Source organism: Hetaerina americana, unplaced genomic scaffold (assembly GCF_022747635.1).
Source record: "Hetaerina americana unplaced genomic scaffold, ioHetAmer1.1.p SCAF_3, whole genome shotgun sequence".
Taxonomy (NCBI): domain Eukaryota; kingdom Metazoa; phylum Arthropoda; class Insecta; order Odonata; family Calopterygidae; genus Hetaerina; species Hetaerina americana.
Genome location: NW_027286874.1, coordinates 58163629 through 58183204, shown reverse-complemented (window position 1 = coordinate 58183204; position 19576 = coordinate 58163629). Strand labels below are relative to the sequence as shown.

Below are 19576 nucleotides of genomic sequence, written 5' to 3'. Positions count from 1 at the left end.
GATTTTTTTCACAGCGAAATAAGCAAATAATTACAATTTTTCTTCGATATGTTCGCGTTTTACTGTTCAGAACACCAGCGCTCCAATACGGCTAAGAACCCAAAGAGAGTAAAAAAAAGACGAACTTTATTTTCGTTTCCCATTCGATTCCACCCTTCACAGGCATCCTTTCCGTTCATGAGATATGATTTCGTTCCCGCTGAAGTGAACTGTACAATAACACTCTCCTTTTGAAAGCTTGCCTTTGAATGGTGCAAATAAAAAAAAAAGTTCGATGAATTCGCCGCATTAACGAATTTCCTCCGAATTCACTCCGGGAATCCTTTGGAGGGAAAACAGAAAGGGGGGAGGGTGGGGAGGAGGGGGGAGGAAGTAGGAGAGCCGAAGGTGAGAGCTGATGTGGGAGAGAGGAAAAGAATAATTCGAGGCGATTCCCGCACTCCATCGCGTTCCATTAATCTACACCCTTCACTGAGAGCAATCGAAGGGGACATCCATAATGGAGTACATCATTTGAGGGGTGAAGCATGCAAGTGGATGGGGTGGGGGAGCGTGTGCGTGTGAAATATGGATGGAGCAATACCAGCTCCTTGATGAATCCAGTGAAGGTGAAAAGCGAGCGACAATAAATACGCAACACCCTGACTGTGGCTCTGAAAGCCGATTGTCTCATGACTCGGCGCTCCACATCGATCGGGAAGCAACAATGTGGGAGAGTGGCGGCGATAGTTAGGGGCCGAAAGACGGTCACACTAAACGCAAACCGATATCACACCATTAGGAATAAGTAGAATAATTGAGCGGAAGCGAACGCATTTAAAAAAAAGTTAACATGGCGAACAATTTAATGATAAACAAACAAATGGAAAATTTTATGATAATCATAGAAATAAAAGTGTAATTAATCAACAAAAATATTAATGTGCATCGAATTGAACGGCGATTACCAAGCCATTTAAAGCCATACTTGCTTTAGCCTGACGATAAAGGGCGATCTGCTCATGCATTCTGAATACAGAAATAGGACTATACAGGCTGAGGATACATTGCTTACACTAAAAATTCATTTAGATAGTTTGCTATTTAAAAGTTAAATACCGTTTGATGATGAGTCAAGAGTTACATAGCATAAAATTATTTTGGCCAGATTCAATTGCTTTCTCCTGAATTGGTTACTGGGCGGTAATTTTTTTGGGAGAATTGGGTGCATATGTGTTGAAGTTTTTTTCTTCAAAAATTTTCTTTTCTAAATTGAAAAATTGTTGAGTGGAACACCTTACCTGCAAAAATATTCGAGCCCTTTCCTAACAGAGTGTATAGTATACTTTTAAGAATAGATGTAAGGTATATATGTAAAAATTTGATTTATGTGTGGTGTATGGTATTATATGTTATAGCTTAATTTTTTTATGTATCTTTTTTTTCGTGCTGATTAATGGTTGTAAATGGGATGAGGATTCACTTGTTTTGTTAAAGAGATTTGTGTTTGTCTGGTTTTATGTATTATCTTTTGCAATTATTTGGGACTTGTGTGCCACCTGACAATTTCTATTAGCACATGTGTATTTATAATAATAATAATAAAAAGTAACTTTGGAATTACATATTTTTCGAAAAGGTATACGAAGACAAATTCACAAACAAATTTTTCTCCGAATCGTATGATGTTACAGTAGAAATTTTGAAAGTAAAGAGTAATGCTAGTAGAGAATAATGTTATGAACAAATAAGTATTTAAAAATTCCTGGGAAGAACAATGTCTAAAATCATTGCACTTTTTAATATGATAATAAAATCTGAGGTTTTAATCGGAAAAATCGATTAATAACATATATTACAACAAACAATAACAAATTGCTACCACCGTAGGATATATTTCGGTCACAATAAAAACATATTTTTTATCTTAATAAAATTACGAAATGAGGCTTTTCTTGGCCATCAGATCAATCATTCTCAATATTTCCCACTAGACCACTGCGACGCCATCGGGGAGATTAGTAAAACGAGATTGGGGGAAGCCATTTTTAAAGATTTAATATCCATTTGAAATCCTATAGTTGATTCATTTCAGGAATACAACACTTTTCCATCTTAGGTGCAAGGCGATAATTATAATGATACGTTAATCGGAAGATGTCAAGAAAACAAAACTGCATGTATGATGTCCCTTTTGTTTTCGCTTAATAAACAATAGGCGAAACAATGAGAAAATTTGTGGCTATGAAAGGAAAAAAAATAATAGAACAAAAAAAAACAAAAATAATCTTTTTTTGAATTCATGCCGAGTTAAAATTTATTTTCAACAATTACAGCCTTTCCATGACGTACCGATTCTTTTTGGTTTTTCAATCAAACATTTTCGAAAATATTACATGGCGTGGTCGGGATTGCTTAAACAAAAAATAGGTTTTCAAGCATGCATGAGTTGGAGCGAAAAAGTTTTAATTCGCCAATAATGACAAATTACGTCGAAATGCATTAATATAACTGCGAGACTACTATATTTACATTGATGATACCTATTCTTATGTCCTTATCATGCAAAATAATAAACCTCATCACCATTTCAAAGTGACTTCTATCTCCAAATTGGCGTCAAGAAGCAAGGACTTTGGTCCACAGCGTGATGAAGACTGGGCTATGAAAATAAGCTCACGAGGCACTTGCTTATCAATGATGTATTCTGTTCCTCTACATTGAACATGTGTTAGTTGCGGCTTCCCGAGGGAACAAATGAGTTGACTCTCGATTAAACGGAAGCTTTCCGAGCCATTGGGGCATCAAAGAATTGATGTCGAAACAAAATTTCTGCTTTTGGACGGCGGCCAAAGGTTTCAACGAAACGATAAATATGCAGAGAAACATTAAGCGAACAGATTTAAAGGGCACGGAAATGTATTTCCTTGACATTTTGCCTCATTATTGGTTGGAGTGAAAGCTACTGTCACCAGCTTTTGGTGAAAATAGACATTCTGGTTAAGGAACTATTTTAAGCGGTTGCAGAAAAATTCAATTCGAATGAATTGGATATCACATAAGGGGTCTATGGCAGAGGTCATTATTAACGAAAATAAGAATTAATATTTCCCTATCGTATGCATACTTCTATAATATCAACAGTATATTATAAATTAAATTATATATATATATATATATATATATATATATATATATATATATATATATATATATATATATATATATATATATATATATAGAGAGAGAGAGAGCCCAAATTATGTATTTATATTAATAAACAAATAATTAATCAGGAAGCTGTGCCCCTATCTACATACGGTGATCCTATCCTACCTTCTTTTGTGTTTCTCTTTCATAGTACAGTAGGTAAAGAGCTCCATGCTAAAGAAGGCAAAAATGCTTTTATCATAAATAATAAGAGTACGTGATCTAAAGAACTTCTTTCCAGACAACACTTTCTCTAATTTATTGACATTTGGTTATGTAATACTTGATTGAGTACTCTACTGCTGCCCATGACTAAGGAAACGTATATTGATGCATCGAGAATTTTACACATAATTTAAGCTTTAAATTTAACTTTCACACTGAAATTACAACTAAAAGTGCTGATTGAGTAATTTAAGATTTAATAATGTAAAATGAAATCCAAATAAGAAATTTCACTGCTGTAAAATGTCGGCTTAGGTTATAAATAAATAATTTGGTAATTAAATAAATCCTAAACGATTTCTTCAATCATTCCTTTGGATTTATTTCCTACTTCCTGTCTTATAACAATTATCGAGTTCGTGGTACCATTATTTGTAATTTAATTTTGCAAACTTAATAAAGCCTTAAAGCCGTAAAAATTAACTTTGTATAAAATTTTTGCAGAATCTAATATGAATGATATAGAGTTGAAACTGAGATTTTAGGAATGCACAAAGTAGTTTTTACCTGCGGAGTGGAAATATTTAAAATGGTTCTTGAGAAAAACTGAGTGTTGCAGAAAAACCGAATTAAACCACAGTTTTATGCTTTTATTTATTGTAGTATATGATAGAATTGGTATATCACCTATTAGCTAATGCACCAAAAATTTTTAACATTATTCTATTTATTGTAGAAAAAGTAAGGAGTCGTTCTCGTCGACTGTTTTGATTGGGGATTTCTTGTAAACAGGAGCCACTAGTTTATTTAAAATTCTTTTGAGTTCTTATTTCTTTAAAGAGAAGAATTAAGTCTAGAAAGAGCAACACTGAAAAATATACAAGAGACTACTAAAACACTTTCGAAACTTTTGAAATTTATAACTTATAGAGGATATTCTTGAAAAGATAAATATTTTTGCAAGAGATCTTTTCACACATTCTAAAATATGAAGCTCAGCGGGAACAAGGTAGCATAATTTCAGTGTTAAAAAACTGAAAACGCGCGAACAAATTCTTGAAAACTTCAAAAATACCATTTATTCTTTCGAATTTTATTTCAAAATTCTCTGAAACGACGCCTAGAAGATGAAAAATCCTTCGCCAAGAGAATTTTGTGCATAAATCCACGTAAGCGCATCACGAAAACGGCGAAATAATTAATTTTTGAGAGAGCAGTTCACTTAACTTAAAACGGTGTCGGAGGGACTGGCCATGAGTCGGAAGGAGGGTTTGAAGCCAATTTAGTGGGTTACGTGACAAAAATGGACCTCGCTGTGGACGGGCCCCGTGAAAAAAGACGAGAGGGGAAACTGACGAGGAGGAGGGATACAACTTGCGAAGCGGAATGGGAACGATGAACATGTCAATAAAAGTATTTGGCGTTGCGGTGGCTCGGAGCCTGAATCGCCACGTCTGATTCGCCTGAAACCCGCCACAAAATTACAATCGCCTAGCCTGCTCTTTCGTCTATTTTTTCTGGTTTTGAAAATCGAAGAGCCAAATCATATTTGTTCTCATTTCCTGTTTCAATAACTGTGTTAAACCCGAAAAATGGTTGCTAGGAGATTATTCACAGGTTATCAAACGTCAGTCTCACCGCAAAATTTAATTTCCCTTTTCATTATTTAATCACGAATAATTTGAAACTAAATATCGTATTTTAAACAAAATATTTAGCGATTTTTAAAGAACTACGTAAAAGTATGCTGCAATACCAGTTACATTTGTGGGATCAGAGAAGAGGTAGTTTTTGAGTACCATAATTTTATAATGAATTTTTGTTGAATCCAATCGTTTATTTGAATAATTCAAACCGAAATCAGCAAAAGTACTACCATCAAGTGTGAGCTTTGATGCCTATTCCATTTGTCAATAATTCACAAGCCGCCTAGGAGTGGAGGAGATTTTCATATTTATCATGCAAATATCATCATTCTCTACTTTAAATGAAATGTTTCTTTCGTGGAATCCTCGCTCATTCCGTCACTCTTTTCGTCTATAAACACGCTCATTGACACACTTTCCAAACGGTAGCGATTTGTTTGAGTTTTAGTCACATCGAATTGAATATTTCTACGTGAATCCTAAACATACACACTCTGCGGATAGGGCAAATCCGAAACGTCATTTCGAGTCTTACCGTGACGGAAGTGAGCAAACTTACGGCTTAATTTATTTCCGTTAACGATGGTTGAAAACGACGCAGATGTCCAGTTAGGCCAACTTGCGAGTGGTTCAAAAAAGAAACCTTGATGATCCCTGCATCCGTTCTTGCCCTTCAACGACTAATATCATGATCTATTTCCGCGCTGGTGTTATTTTTCCTTCCGTGTGATGAGATTCGTCATGAGACTTCGACCAGCGCTGGACCGAACCACCTTTGGTGCCTGTGCACTAGACCCGGGCGTTTGGTAAATATATTCCCCCCCCCCCCAGTCGAGAGTACCTGGGGGAGGATGTTGAGGGGGTGAGGGTAGCATACCTGCTGGGTCCTTATGTGACTATCAAAGAGAGTCCGCACGTTCCCGATGCTCAGTTCCAGTTGAAACTCGCCGTGAGAATCCGTGAAGTTCCTCCCGTAGAGATCGTTCACGGGTATGTAGTTTCGGTTGCCCTGGGCCGGGCAGCCAGCCGTGAATTTTACCTGCGAGAAGATAAACAAGCGAGCGTAAGTGGGATTCGGTGGTGAAGAAACACCGGGGGGGGGGGGAGGAAGGGAAAGCGGGGTGTTTGCTGTGTCCAACTCTCCCCTGAATTTGTCTTCCCTTCCATCCCTAAATTGCAGGCCGAGCTCGGATAATATTGAGTGGGGGTGAGAGAGAAAAAGATGGAGGCGAGAATGTTTCATCAGGCCGTCCAAGAATTTTGCTCGATGGTCAGTTTTCTTCTTTTCTGGAAGAAGGGGGGGACGTCTGTGGGAGGGAATAAGGAGGAAGACGGAGGAGAGGACTTTTCATAAAAAACCTTTCATTTCACTTGGTTCACTCTCGTGGGAGGATTGTTGCAATTCCTACTGGAATGTGCCCGCTTTTTACGAAGGGCGGATTTCTTTTCGGCGACTTGTTTTATTTCCCTCTCTCGAGAGTGCGAATTCCGTCGCTGCCTCTTTATTTTATTCCTCCTCCCCCTCCCTTGTGAATTCCTGGGCCCCTGCATTTAAAAGAAAAAATAAATGCTGAGTGTTTCGAGTTTTTCACTCGATTATAACCTGGGGGGGCTGGGGGGGCTCACGTGTCAGCTGCTATGCGCTGGCTTGCTTCACTTCCGGGAGGACTTCTCTAGGCTAAGTTGCTGAAATACAGACCAAAAGTTATCGCCGTTACAGTGAAAGAATTCGTATGGAACATGCGATGGTTTACCACACAGGAGTACATATTAATAAATGTCAAAATAGCTATTAAGAAGCATGTGTTCACGAGATAATACGATAATTTATATCTAGCTATTTGCTTGAAGGTAAATTAACGAGTGCCAAACAACGCAAGATGAATCCAATGGTTTCAGGATCTGCTTTCAGAAAATTTATGATCACAAAGGTTATCTAATGATGCCACCTATACGCCAAAAACGTTAGTATTGAAATAAAGTACAAGTATATTATAAAAAAGTACACTTTACCTATTCAGTGAAAACTTCAGGCATCTGTTTTTAGGAATGTTTTAAAATTGAACCTATAGCACACGAGTACAAAATTCATCTACCTATTACATTTTATCATGTTACCGATTAGGCACAAAATTTTAATCCCTCGAGAAATATGAAGATAAGTTATTACCATCTGCTATTAATGGCATTGTGGAGAGATACACTAAAAAAATAAATGAAATATTCGCGAAATGATTTCTTTAATTTGAGAGAGTTTAAAAAAATAAATTATTAGCCGTTTCAATTACCAAAATAACGCGGATTCAGTTTTGATTTTCCGAGTACTTATAGCATAAGCAAAACCAAGGTAGGGCAATTAAGCTTTTAATTTCTCATCATATGAATTTAAATAATTCATCTCTAGCTAAACCGTCCGGACTACAAGTCAAAAATACGAAAGTTATGAAAAGAAGATAATTGGAGTGAAAACGTGGTGTTTTTGAAAATAACATATCAAATCTATAAAATGCCATTGAAAAAATTACATCCGCCCATATATTTTGGAAGCGTTATCAGAGTATGAGGTCTATATGTTTAATTTATGAAGAGACAGAATTTATTGATGCAATCTCATTTGCAACACCATGAGGGTCAGAACGAAATGATTTTGAAAAGCTCCCATCAGAGGAAATAAAATAATTACCTTCTACATAAAACTGGATATTTTCTAAACTTGATTCAACAAGAATAAAGCTAATAAAAAAGGTGACTCATCAAAAAAACAGCCATTTTTTTAGGCAAGAAAATATTGCAATATAGATTTTACCGTGTTTAGCACTTACGAGGTGTGCTCAATATATAATGGGAATTTGACCAATTTGGAAAGACTTTTCTTTATTCGTCTCTATCGATGTTATCTCCTTCGAATTAGTCCTCATAAGATTATATACACTAATTTAAGCGCTTTTTCCAATCCTTGAAACACTTCTCGAACTCAATCTTTGGCATAGCTTTTAGCTCTCTAAGCGATGCGTTTTAATCTCATCTCTGCGTGCAAAACGACTACCCTTTAGGGTTATATTTATTTTTGGCACAAAAAAGTCACATGAGACCAATCTGGCAAATATTGTAGCTGGTACCTCATTACAGTGCTATTTTTGCCAAAAATTAACGAAAAAACAGTGGGCAGTGTAAAAAGGTGCATTATTATGGTAGAATATCCATAAATTTTTTCGTCACAAAGACGGAAGTTTCTTCGTATTGATTCACGCAAACGGCGTCGAATTTGTACGGAGTAACTTTTGTTGATCCCTTTACCTAGTGGTATGAACTCATGGCGCACTATGCCTTGCACCATGAGTGGTGCTTGCTCTATGCGAAATTAAATGGTTCTCGTTACTTTAGAACAAACCTCGAATTGTACATATTTGCCATTAAGATTTTACAATATAGTATGTTGCATACATAAATTTATTAATAATCCCTGTAGTCGGTTACATGATCCGAGCCAAATATAGGTTAAAACTAATTTTTTAAAAGTTTTTTAAAAATTTCTTCGCAAGAAAGAACGTAATTTTTGTTTGAACGGTTAGTTACGAAAAATTGAAATATCAAGAAATTAAGAATTTGGGTCTAAAAAAAATAGATAATATACGAAAAATACAAGGCAAAGGCTGTACATGTATTTTTTTTAGATAACAATATTAAAATATAAGACAAATATACTCATAGGAGAGTGAGTGAATGAAAATACAAGCCTGGGGTAGAAAAAATAATTACGCTGCTATTATCTTTTATATTTATTGCATAAAAGGATAAACAGTTCCATTATACAATAAGGAAACTTTCAATATATTTATTTTATTTTGAAGATATTATGGAACGGGAACATCGATTTAAAGGTGGCGCTGAACGTTGATAAAGAGTTAATTTCGGAATAAAAAGTAAATTTCAGACCTATTTTCCTTGAAACACTCTTGGTGAATGAATGCTGACATTTTCTGATCGAAGATGCTGTGATTTAGAGAAATATAACATTAATTCTGTCTCAGGAAAAAAATACTTTTTTGCAAGATTTGCATTTTTTTTTGGAAGATGGTTTACGTGCACCTTAGTGGAAAGGAGCTATGATACACACTTCACTTTGATTTCAATGAAAAACATTTATCTTACTCGTAATGTTACCACTATTGAGAAATTTTCACTACGTCATTATTCTGGATATGAATTCGCGTTTAAGTCGAATAAAAAGCCGAAATCTGAAATCGATGAATGTATACGATTGCTTTCTCTACCATGGTTGATATTTTGGACGGCTGAAACTTTTTTTTGTGACGACAGACGTAGGTCACAGAATGTCAGAGCGGATGTGTTCGGAAATCGTCTTTCAAAAGACTTAACCTCCATGATGAATCTAGGAAATTATGATTACGAGAAGAGAAGCAGAAGATCCGGGATAGCTTAATTAACTCCGCAATCCATTACTTGCACCCATCTTAGGCCGGAAATGGGGACCGAAGGATTTCATTAAAAGGCGAGTTTTTCGATTCGCCAGGGATTCAGCAATATCGATGGTCGAACGAATCTCTTCATCCCCATCTTTTACTTATTCAGCCATCTCCTGCTCTATTGAGTCATCAAATAACTTTCCTATACTTTAATTCTCCTTTCCTTTTCGACATTTTAGTTTTACCCCTTAAACTGATATTAGTGCTAACCTGAGTATCTTCCAATGTCCCCTCTCCCTTGATAGAAGGGAAACCGTTTTAATATCCCTTACAGTGAAGAGTAAATAATGCCTCTTCATTTCACCTAAAAACAATTTCTGCTTTCTCTTTATCCCAAACTATTCAAAGGTTCACGTGGCATACCGCAATGATCCCTTTATCGAAAGTCGAACACCTTAGTAGTATCCAAGTGTTAGGATTACTACACAGGTCTCCCAAACTACCTTGAAAATGAGGAAAGGGAAATAATTTACTATTTAAGTATTTCATTTTCACTCTCAGTGGGAAATAAGTTCATGGTTCTAATTCCAAATAAACTGCATGGAGAAACGAAATGTACTTTGCAGCAACAGAAATTATGTATTGAATTGAGAGTTGAGACAAAAATAGATGGGAAATAGTTGAATAGAGCGAGGGCAGAAAATGACGTAAAAAAAGATACATGGTAGTTGGCACGAGGAATATCTTTTCACGACAAAAGCTACAGGTAATCAACTACTCGTACATTAGGATGCGGCCAATCAACTTCATCAATATCTTTTCGCAGTAAAGAGAAAAAATGTACTAATCTGAAATATACGTTGCTTATTTGTAAATGGCTAAACATTTCTAATGCATTAGGCACGATGCAAACTTTTTCATGCCACAAAAAAACTACCTACAATCAGGAATTTTGAAAAATAATCGTTTCTATGAATAAACTAAATAAGTAATCTACGGATAAGAACTCACTATAACTCACAAGTAATGGTGTAGAAGGACACTTAAATTGTCCATGGGCGATTTGAAAGGTTGCGTTTCCTTCCATCTACTGAGTAGTAATCGACATTACCTAGATGTTTATGCACGCTTACGTATATAATATAATAATTCCGGAATTGAATGTGAATACCAGTTAGAGCGTGAAAAAATTACAACGCGCCTTCATGAGGAACGATTAGGGACGAACCTCTCCCGTTCCAAAGAGGAAGGAAGGATGAAAATGCAGGGTAGGCAAAGGGGAGAAGATTGATGAATAGAAGCACAGAAGGGGATCAGAACAAAGTTAAAGCCACGGAACAAAATAGAAATGTTCCCAGATCGCAGGCCAGCTACCAAAACGTATCCCCTCGCACTTCATCCTTAAAATTGATACAGAGGCACAGGGAGGTGAGACGCTATTGCAAAAGTCTTTTGGGTTCGTTCCTAGCGGAATGGTTCCTCTTATGGCCCGGAGGGAGAGCCAAAATACCCGTCTAACGGCGTCCGGCGAACATCTGCCGATTGGATTCCTTCCTGGGCCTCAATTTGTCCCGATATTGCTTCCTCCCCTCCTCCCTCCTACTCCCTCCGTCCCCTTTAACGCCCAGATAGGTTTGTCCCGATCTATTTCTTGCTCTATCCTCTTCTCTGTCTTCCTTTTCACTTTCGCCCCTCCCCTCCCTCAGCCTTCCTCTCTCCGGGGCCCCTCACTGCCCCTCCTCCGCCCGGAATTCTCGACGTCTCTCCACCCAACTTCATATGACCACCCACTCTTTTGTCACCGCTTCCTCTTCTGTAGCTTTTATTTCGTCAGCTCTTCATTTACCACCCTCTCGACTGCTCCTCGGCGGCAGGTGCGCTTGCTCTATCGCATTATCTTCCCTTCGACGCGTTTTTGTTCTCTTATCAAGCATTTTATTTGCCTCGTAAATATCGTTTCATTTCTTTGCTATGGTCAATTACTTCAGCATCTCGGCCGATACGTTAGCAACGTGAAGCAATCGTGGGGAAATGGCGCGGGGAGAAGGAATGAGTGCTAAAATTTCGAGTAATTTTTTTCCACCGTTAAAGATGAAAAGTTAATGAGACTCCCTTTTTGTCGTGACGTTGACATAATGGATCTGCTCGCTTTTTCTTGATTCCAAAAGATGAAATTAAAAACCTACTATATTTCCACGAGAATTCCTGCGTGAATTCTTCATCTTAAGTTCATGTGAACATCACATCAACTCACGTTTGCCTAGTCTAAATGTTAAAATTGCAAATGATTACTTAAATGAAAAGTTTTTAGCTTATTCCATTTTTTTAAACTTAAGTTCTGCATTTTCGTTTTCAGGCCTGGAGCGTTTAGGCATTTGAATTAGATAAAGAAAAAAGATACACCTAAAGCATCTGTTCAGTAAATGTCTACGTTGTCCCATCATTTATTGGAAGAAATCATGAAGTATTTATGCAACGAAACAGTAATAGTATTCTTATTAAAAAAATGAAAGCAGTAAAGATCGAGGCATAGGCAGAATATACCCAGCATTCATGATTATAAAAAAATATTCACAATGAAAAGTTACTACGGCAAATATTTTTTGGGTCAAAGAAAAATGACGATTTGAGTATAATTCTTTTCTGATTTAGTATAATTTGACCAAATTTTAAGATAGTTCACTCAAGATCAGTCTCAAAATCTCTTCTTTTCTTCTCATTCAGAAATATTATGCCGGCATGTATCATCTCCATGTACTGACTGCAGCACGCTGTGCTGAACGCTCATTAAAATTTATGGAACGTGCCTTAAAATTGGAGGCAATTAAATATAAAAGTTTGCCTCAGAGAAAGGAATGAAGATAAACTACTCTTAAGAGGTCTCACAAATCACTCGCCACCACTCTTAGCGAGTGAAGTTCATTTCCAAAATATCTTGGACTTGGGTTGTGTAGGAAAACTTATTCTAAAGTTTCAACATAATGGACGTAAATTACCTCCAATTAGGATATCGCAAGAGTTTCTATAAGAATTTACAGCAAAATAAAATTGTAAACTTTAGGCGCTACATGTAAACATGGGCAAAATCAATAGAGGGCTTCTCTAGTAGGAGTCAATAAGATTGAAATAATGCATTCAAAGTTGAACAGGTATTTGTCTTGTGCGAGCGGTGAAGAAGTTCATTCAAATCAGTAAATTATCCATCTTTTCCATATAATTTTGTCAAGAATGATTCTTACTTACTAAAGGATCGCCATGCATAAGATCAACCTATCATTATTATCATCATACTTAAAAGGTCTCCATTCTTTCCTGGTTTACTTTTTCAATGTTCCATATCCGACTCGTAAAGTGCCCATCTCTATACAAACATTTTGTTGAACTGCTTTCTTTTTCGAAACCTCGGATTCTTCATGAACGCCTGCTTACTTTGAGCTATTCTTTGATTGATATTGGTCGAACTTCTAGCATCCCAAGTTATACTGCTGCCCACACAGAAGAAGGATTCCATTTGTCCTAGTGTCATTCCTCAAATTGTAATATTAGGTCTTCAGCTTTTCTTTTTCGCACTCAAGAATTTTAGTTTTTTTCCCGTTGATACACATATACTATATGTATTGTATTCCCGAAGTATTACGTCCATTTAGAGTTGCTCGCAGGCCATCTCGCGTCTCTGCAACTACTGAGATGCCGTCTGCGAACCAGAATATGCTAAATTCTTCGCAATTCACTTTGACACCTTGGATGTCGAATTATTTTGATTATTTTATTGCCTGTACGTATCTGGATGTAGGAGGATTGTATATCTAGAAGAAAATATAATCGTATCGTACGCTGATTAGTGCTGGCGAGATGTTACATTCTAGTCTAATCTACTTCGTATAGTTTGGCTTCTATTTTCGTTCCACTTTTTATTTGCATGATTATTTCCAGATTCTAGCTGAGGTATAAGAATCGGTCATGTGGAACATTCAAAATACTTCTAGCATCTTAAACATCGTGTTCCATATGACTTTGTCGAAGACTTTCTCAATAACCAGAAATGGCACACGAATGGCTTCTTCATGCGTATCATTTTTTTCGGCAGTACCCACAAGATGAGCATTATCTCTTTTGTTCTACGGTTTTTCTAGAATCTGAATCAGGTTTTCTTAAGGCTTAATCCTATTCCTTCTTCTTTTCTTCGGCTAATTATCTGAATAACTATTTTCGGTGCGTGACACATCAGCATTCATGGTCTGTTTTCTCAAAATTAATTAATATATTCTTTGTTTCTACGGTATTGCTATCATCACACTCTTCTCGAAGTCCTCTTGTAGTTTTTTATTGTCGTACCTATCATTGAACTTGCTTTGACCCGGAGTTCCTTGATTATTTCTCCGTTTATGTCGTCAACTCCTGGTATCTTCTTGTTTACTTAGCTCGCAACTCACTTCTCGATATCTACGGACCCCTCTTCCTCCCTCTATCAGGTTTTATTCTTTAATTAAGTAAATTTAAATTATTTTGGGCTCTTGGAGGAGTTTTATTTCAATATATGTGTATTCCTTCCAAATCTTTTCCATATCTTCATGAGCATCTTTCCATTAGCGTTTCGGAAGTTGTGGGATTTTGTTTTTCTTCCCCAAAATTGTCTCTTCACCAGTTTGTATACCTTTTCACTGTCTTTGTCATTAATTTCCTCGCAGCAAGGTTGTGTTAACTCTTTATTGGTCTTCTTGCTCTCTCGTATGATTTGATTCCGCAAATTCTTATCAAGGGTTTCCTCAGTTTTATTTCTTAGATTCTTGTATTTTATTTTTTCTTTTACGAGGTCTTTCTTTGAGCTGTTACCTATGGTCCCTTTGATTTTTTTCGGCCTTATGAGTTGCCCATATGCTACTTTAGTTACGATTTCCTTTATTTCCTACCATTTTCTTTCTATGCTGGCATCATTTATTTCTTCTATCTTTATGTCAACGGTCACGGTGAACTTTTCTCTTGCTTGCTTTCCTACAGTATCTCTGTGTTCCATCTGCGTTCCTGTGTCAATTTATTTATATTTTTATGTAGCAGTCGGCTTCCTCCATATGTTACATACACCAGGTTGTGATGGCTATTTGTATCTGCACTGGTTTAGTTCATTCATTACTCAACTCCGTTGTTGCATCTTGTTCTGACAAGGATATAAGAAATTGGGTATCTTGCCCTGTCCCCCGGTATCTACCATGTGAATCTTCTTCTCCGATTTTTCTGAACAGGGTGTTTCCTCATAACACGTTTTCCTAGTTACAAAATCGTATGTCTTTATCTCACGGAATTACGTTGTAATAATTCGAATCGCCCAACGCTGCTTCCTTCCCGGCCTTCTTAAACCACGACGTTTTATTAATCCATCAAGATCAGGTTCTCCTATCCTTTCACTGCTCCTTTAAACGCTTCAAATTGTTCATACCCGTCTTCTACTTCCTCTTCTGAATGATTGGACGTTGGCATGCACATCTGCACTAGAACTGTATCCATAGGATTTAACTTATCATCAGAATCCTCCCATTGAATTGTCGCAACGATTTGTTTCTCCTTTTCCATTCCTTATTAAGTATGATTCTGACTCCTGCAACCCTCTGCGGGTCTCCTGAATACATCACCATGTACCCGTCGCTCCAGAAGTGGTCAGCCACGGTCCACTTAATCACGCTCACCTTCACGATGCTACCTCGGCCAATCTCCACTTAAGCATTTTCCAACTTTTCGGTCACTGCTAATGACCAAAGGTTCCATATCCCTATTCAGCATTTGATCACCTTCCCCTGCCAGTAGTATCCACCAGGAGACCCAGTTGGGGAAATATTTTGAAAGATTTTACCGGGCGGAATACCGTGACGTCATATTTCAATACAAGGCTGCTTCTTATATGGAGATACATTTGGCTGCTTCCCGTTGTCTCCCACATAGATATCAGGTCCTTCTGGTGGTGCTGCGACCAATTCCGTGACTTTCATTCTCGGCCACAGCTATGACAGTTAATGCCTGACCGATCATCTTGATCAATTTCATATCAGGGCTTTACCAACAAAAATACCCGCGGTATTAATTGCGAACACTGCAAAATTTTTACCTGCCCTTGTAAAACATTAAACATATTTTCCCAACTGGGAAAAGCTCAAAACGGAACGGTATAAGTTTATAATCTGACAATTTAATGATATTTGGGAACACGGTCATTCTGCAAATGGCCATCACAATTTAAATTCACTGCGAAAATTTGTTCGCTCGCAGGTCACGTAAACTTCTGCCCAAGACAAGACGCATTAAGATCTTAAAACGCTCCGATCCAATAGTTTTGGCAGAATGGCATGTCATACTGTACTTACTCTTTGATTTGACTCTAATCTCATTCCGTGCGCGGAGTGCATGGACATAAACTTACAAAAGGAAAGAGCACACGATAAATTAAAACCTTGAATGATTCATTGAATTTAACCAATCCACGCCATTAATCACCCCCATCCATGAGAGAATCTAAGAAAAAAGTTTGCGGTCAAGTAAATAGGCTCTCAGTTTCAAGCCGTTTGGCAAGGGGAGCGACCAAATCTTTAATAACAAGAGAAAAAAAGCACCCCTGGGCCTTTTATTGCTCCTGCTCATAGCCGGAGAACCCTCACCCGCGCCCTGACCGACCCTTTTCTAATTATACGAATCGAATCCGGCGTCCCAAGATTACGGACGCCGCCCATTGGAATGGCGCCACGAGCATTATTCTTCTTCTCCCCCCGTTCCCCTCCAGAAAGGGTGGGCCGTCGTGGCGTGCGGGTGGCCGAGGGAGAGGGTGCGAAGGGACGAGGAGAGCGACGTGGGGGAAAAATAATCCCAGGTCCTTATTCTTGGTCATTCTTAAAGGAGCGAAATAGTACAAATATATAAATAAATATATGTATATATTTATCTATATATATATATATATATATATATATATATATATACACACATATATACACACTCACACATGTTTATTCCGGGCGTCGCCTTCCTGAAGGCGTACGAGGGGTGGGAACCCCACTGGCAACGTTGTAAGGCCGTACAACAAGGGTGCTCATTTGAAGACTTTTGAGTAAATGTATTCACTATGGCAATACAGTTTTTTAACCAACTCTCTCCTACTACTCATGGGACACATCTTATATAACAATTCTCATCACTCTGGCCTCATCCAAGTGGCTTGTTGAAGCAAAGTGATCGTTCTCATGGAAACGGAAACTACGACCCGTGCGAACCAAAAATCCTAAACCACCTGGGCAATTGCACCTAAGGTCAACGATCCAAGATACAATGCGATAGAGGACGTAATCGTTAATATTAAAAAAAAAGTTTTCCCAACACGATGAAATAGGTGTTTCGACTGTTTTTTGCGGTTTTTCCGATTGCTCTTGCGCGAAATCCCTTAGCGGATCGTGCTGTGCCTAAGAAGTGAATGGATGGCCAAGGGTGAAACCGTTGGACGATTTGAAAAATCATAGTCCCTCAGGCCTTTTTTTTATACAGGTATTCCGACCTATAAATTTCACTGGACCAGAAAAATAATGATTTTAAAAGGATTGTTACAATTTGAAACACCAAACATTTAAATTAATTGGAGTAGAGGAATAGCATACCAGTATTAGCTACTTAATTATGGCATATATCAAATATATTCTTCCATGCTATAAAATCAAATTAACAAATCCACCTTCGTCATAAAATAAGCGCTCCCCTTATTAACATAGATTAAACATAAATTTCGACAAATTTAATCTATGTCCTTTAAATAAAGCAATTTACTTGCGAAATCGTAATGCAGAAGAAATATTTTTTAGGTTTAAAAGATGCAACTATTGCAACTATAGGCACATATATACATATGAAAGCCCTCGATATTTGTTCAGATAAAACATCAAATTAGCTTTCATGACCTCCTTTTATGATCTTCCATTATCTTCTCATGAGATCAACGTAGTTAGTCTAGCATTGGAAATAACACTTTAATGTTACCATGGGATGAAAGACACAAGATGGCAAGAGCTTCCTAGGATTGATTTATTCAGCCGGATTTCAAAATTGTTTCTTTTTTTAAAAAAAATATCCTTTTATGAATTTTCAACACTTTATTAATAATTTATACAATTTGGTAAATTTAAATTTGAGGTAGACTGGAAATGACATGTTTTAAGTAAATGCTTCCAGAGATTCCAGCAATGAAATTAAAAGTTGAATTTGAAAAACGTGTACATGCTAATACACTGCTTGCATATACATTATTAATTGTTTTTTTAATCTCTTTTTTCTTAAATTAATTCATAGTCACATTCATGCGCATGCACGTGTATTCAAATATATCCATTATACGCATATTCACATAACTAATTACCAATAGCCTGGCGATTTGGTGATTGAATTTCGAGGTAATTCACCACAAAAAAGGGGCTTCATCCAATACCTAAATAAGCGAGTGAGTAGAACTCAGTTTATAATGTTTAACATAAGGCACTGAAAGTTGGAGAATAACTTCCCTCTGCCTTTTCTGTGGTCCTACACGGTTTTCTTGTGAGATAATAAAAATCAGCTTAATGGGCAAAATTAATTTGGCAAGCATACGGAGATTCAATCGATCTGGCACCTTCCGATCTGGATCCGAACTCTGCCAGCAATAAACCAGGTTATTATGAATAGCGTGTTCCTCAAGCATAAAATAATTTCTTGCCCTTCAATAGAATACGAATTATGAAAACAGGTAAGTCGCTGTAATACATGAAAAATAATGAATACGAAAGTAATAAAAAGTACTTAAGTTTAATAACTATTCGAGGCATACTCAAGTAGTAAGTATGCCCAATATTAATTACTAAAATCCAATTGTAAACGGTTTTACAGAATAAAAAATACCAAAAAATAATTTAAATCCAGTTGCGACTCAAATATAGGAGTCCAATGGGAAGAATAGATTTCCTTCATTTTTGCTATCCGTTTTATTTATAATACTCATAGGCTCCTGTGGTCAAGAACACTTGGGACCCGCTGAACCCGACCACCTCACCCACCACGGCACTCCAAATAGGTGGGAAGCTTTTATCTTCCCTTGGTATAAGCTCACTTAAGGTCAATTTTCCCATCATAATTTTGTCGCAATCATATCGTCAAGATATCCAATGTACGCAGACACATTGAGTGAGGCAGAAAAATCCACGTTGTGTACTGTGGATTGATAATGAAACAGCTTTTACGAGTGGCGAAAAGCATGATTATGCAGTGTAGAGCGCACGCAGAGGGGAAATGAGAGGGAAGAGGAAGGCCAACATAGGACCTTTAATAATAATTAAAATTAAGTAAATCAGACGAGTGGTTGATTATTCTTTCGTTGGAAGTGGGAGGATCAGGCAGTTTGCGATGTCTGGAGTGATAATGATGATGAACACGCCATTAGAATGTTAGTTTTAACACTCACAACATCCACTGACCGAAATAAACACAAAAAAATTGCAAATTATTGTCGAAAGATGAATGGTTAAAATATTCATTCATGAAGAAACTATGTGTTTCGGCTCATGATTATCTTCATACTACTTCAGTTGATGAGCAGAAAGTATAAACCTAAAAGTAATACCCTATTATTACGGTAATTGGCGTAGTTTTTCTAATTATCAACTTGGTTAAGAATGCGGAGCTCAACTAATATAGTGCTATTGATAAACATAAAGAACTGGCTACAATAACCGGTAGACGGCAAGGAAATGTTAAAAAACAAATAAACAACAAACTGCGAATCTTAATTTTGCCCTTATTCGGAGAAATTTAGCGTCAGCTAAATTTCTTCGGAGGAACGTTTGGGACAAAGTTGTTCGCGGCCACGGCCGAGCGCAGCAGACTCTCGCGGTTGCCCCCTCACCTGTCTTCCGGAGAAGGCTTCGTTGGCGCTGAAGTGCTCCCGGTTTAGGAGGGTGAAGGCAAAGTCGGCGGACACCCTGATACCCTCGGACGCCGACCGCCACACCAAGTACACCCCCAGCACCTGCAAAGGGAGAGAAAACGAACGGCTGTAGATGAGAGGATTTGAAGTTTTTGAGGCGGGTGTGACTTTGTTGGTGAGAGAAGGGTGAAGGGCGAGAGGAGGGATGCTTCCCGCCGCCTCGGTGGTCA

The 19576-nt window shown here is 37.4% G+C and overlaps 1 protein-coding gene across 1 annotated transcript in view; it reads right to left on the bottom strand.

Annotated features, from left to right (window-relative positions):
- The window catches only part of LOC139690769 (uncharacterized), a 93805-nt gene that overhangs the window by 51751 nt on the left and 22478 nt on the right, over positions 1-19576 (bottom strand). Inside the window, exons 2-3 of the mRNA XM_071588316.1 lie at positions 19326-19448; positions 5878-6039 (exon numbers count right to left, since the gene is read on the bottom strand). Coding sequence (XP_071444417.1) covers positions 5878-6039; positions 19326-19448 — 285 coding nt within the window. The remainder of the gene's footprint in view (positions 1-5877; positions 6040-19325; positions 19449-19576) is intronic.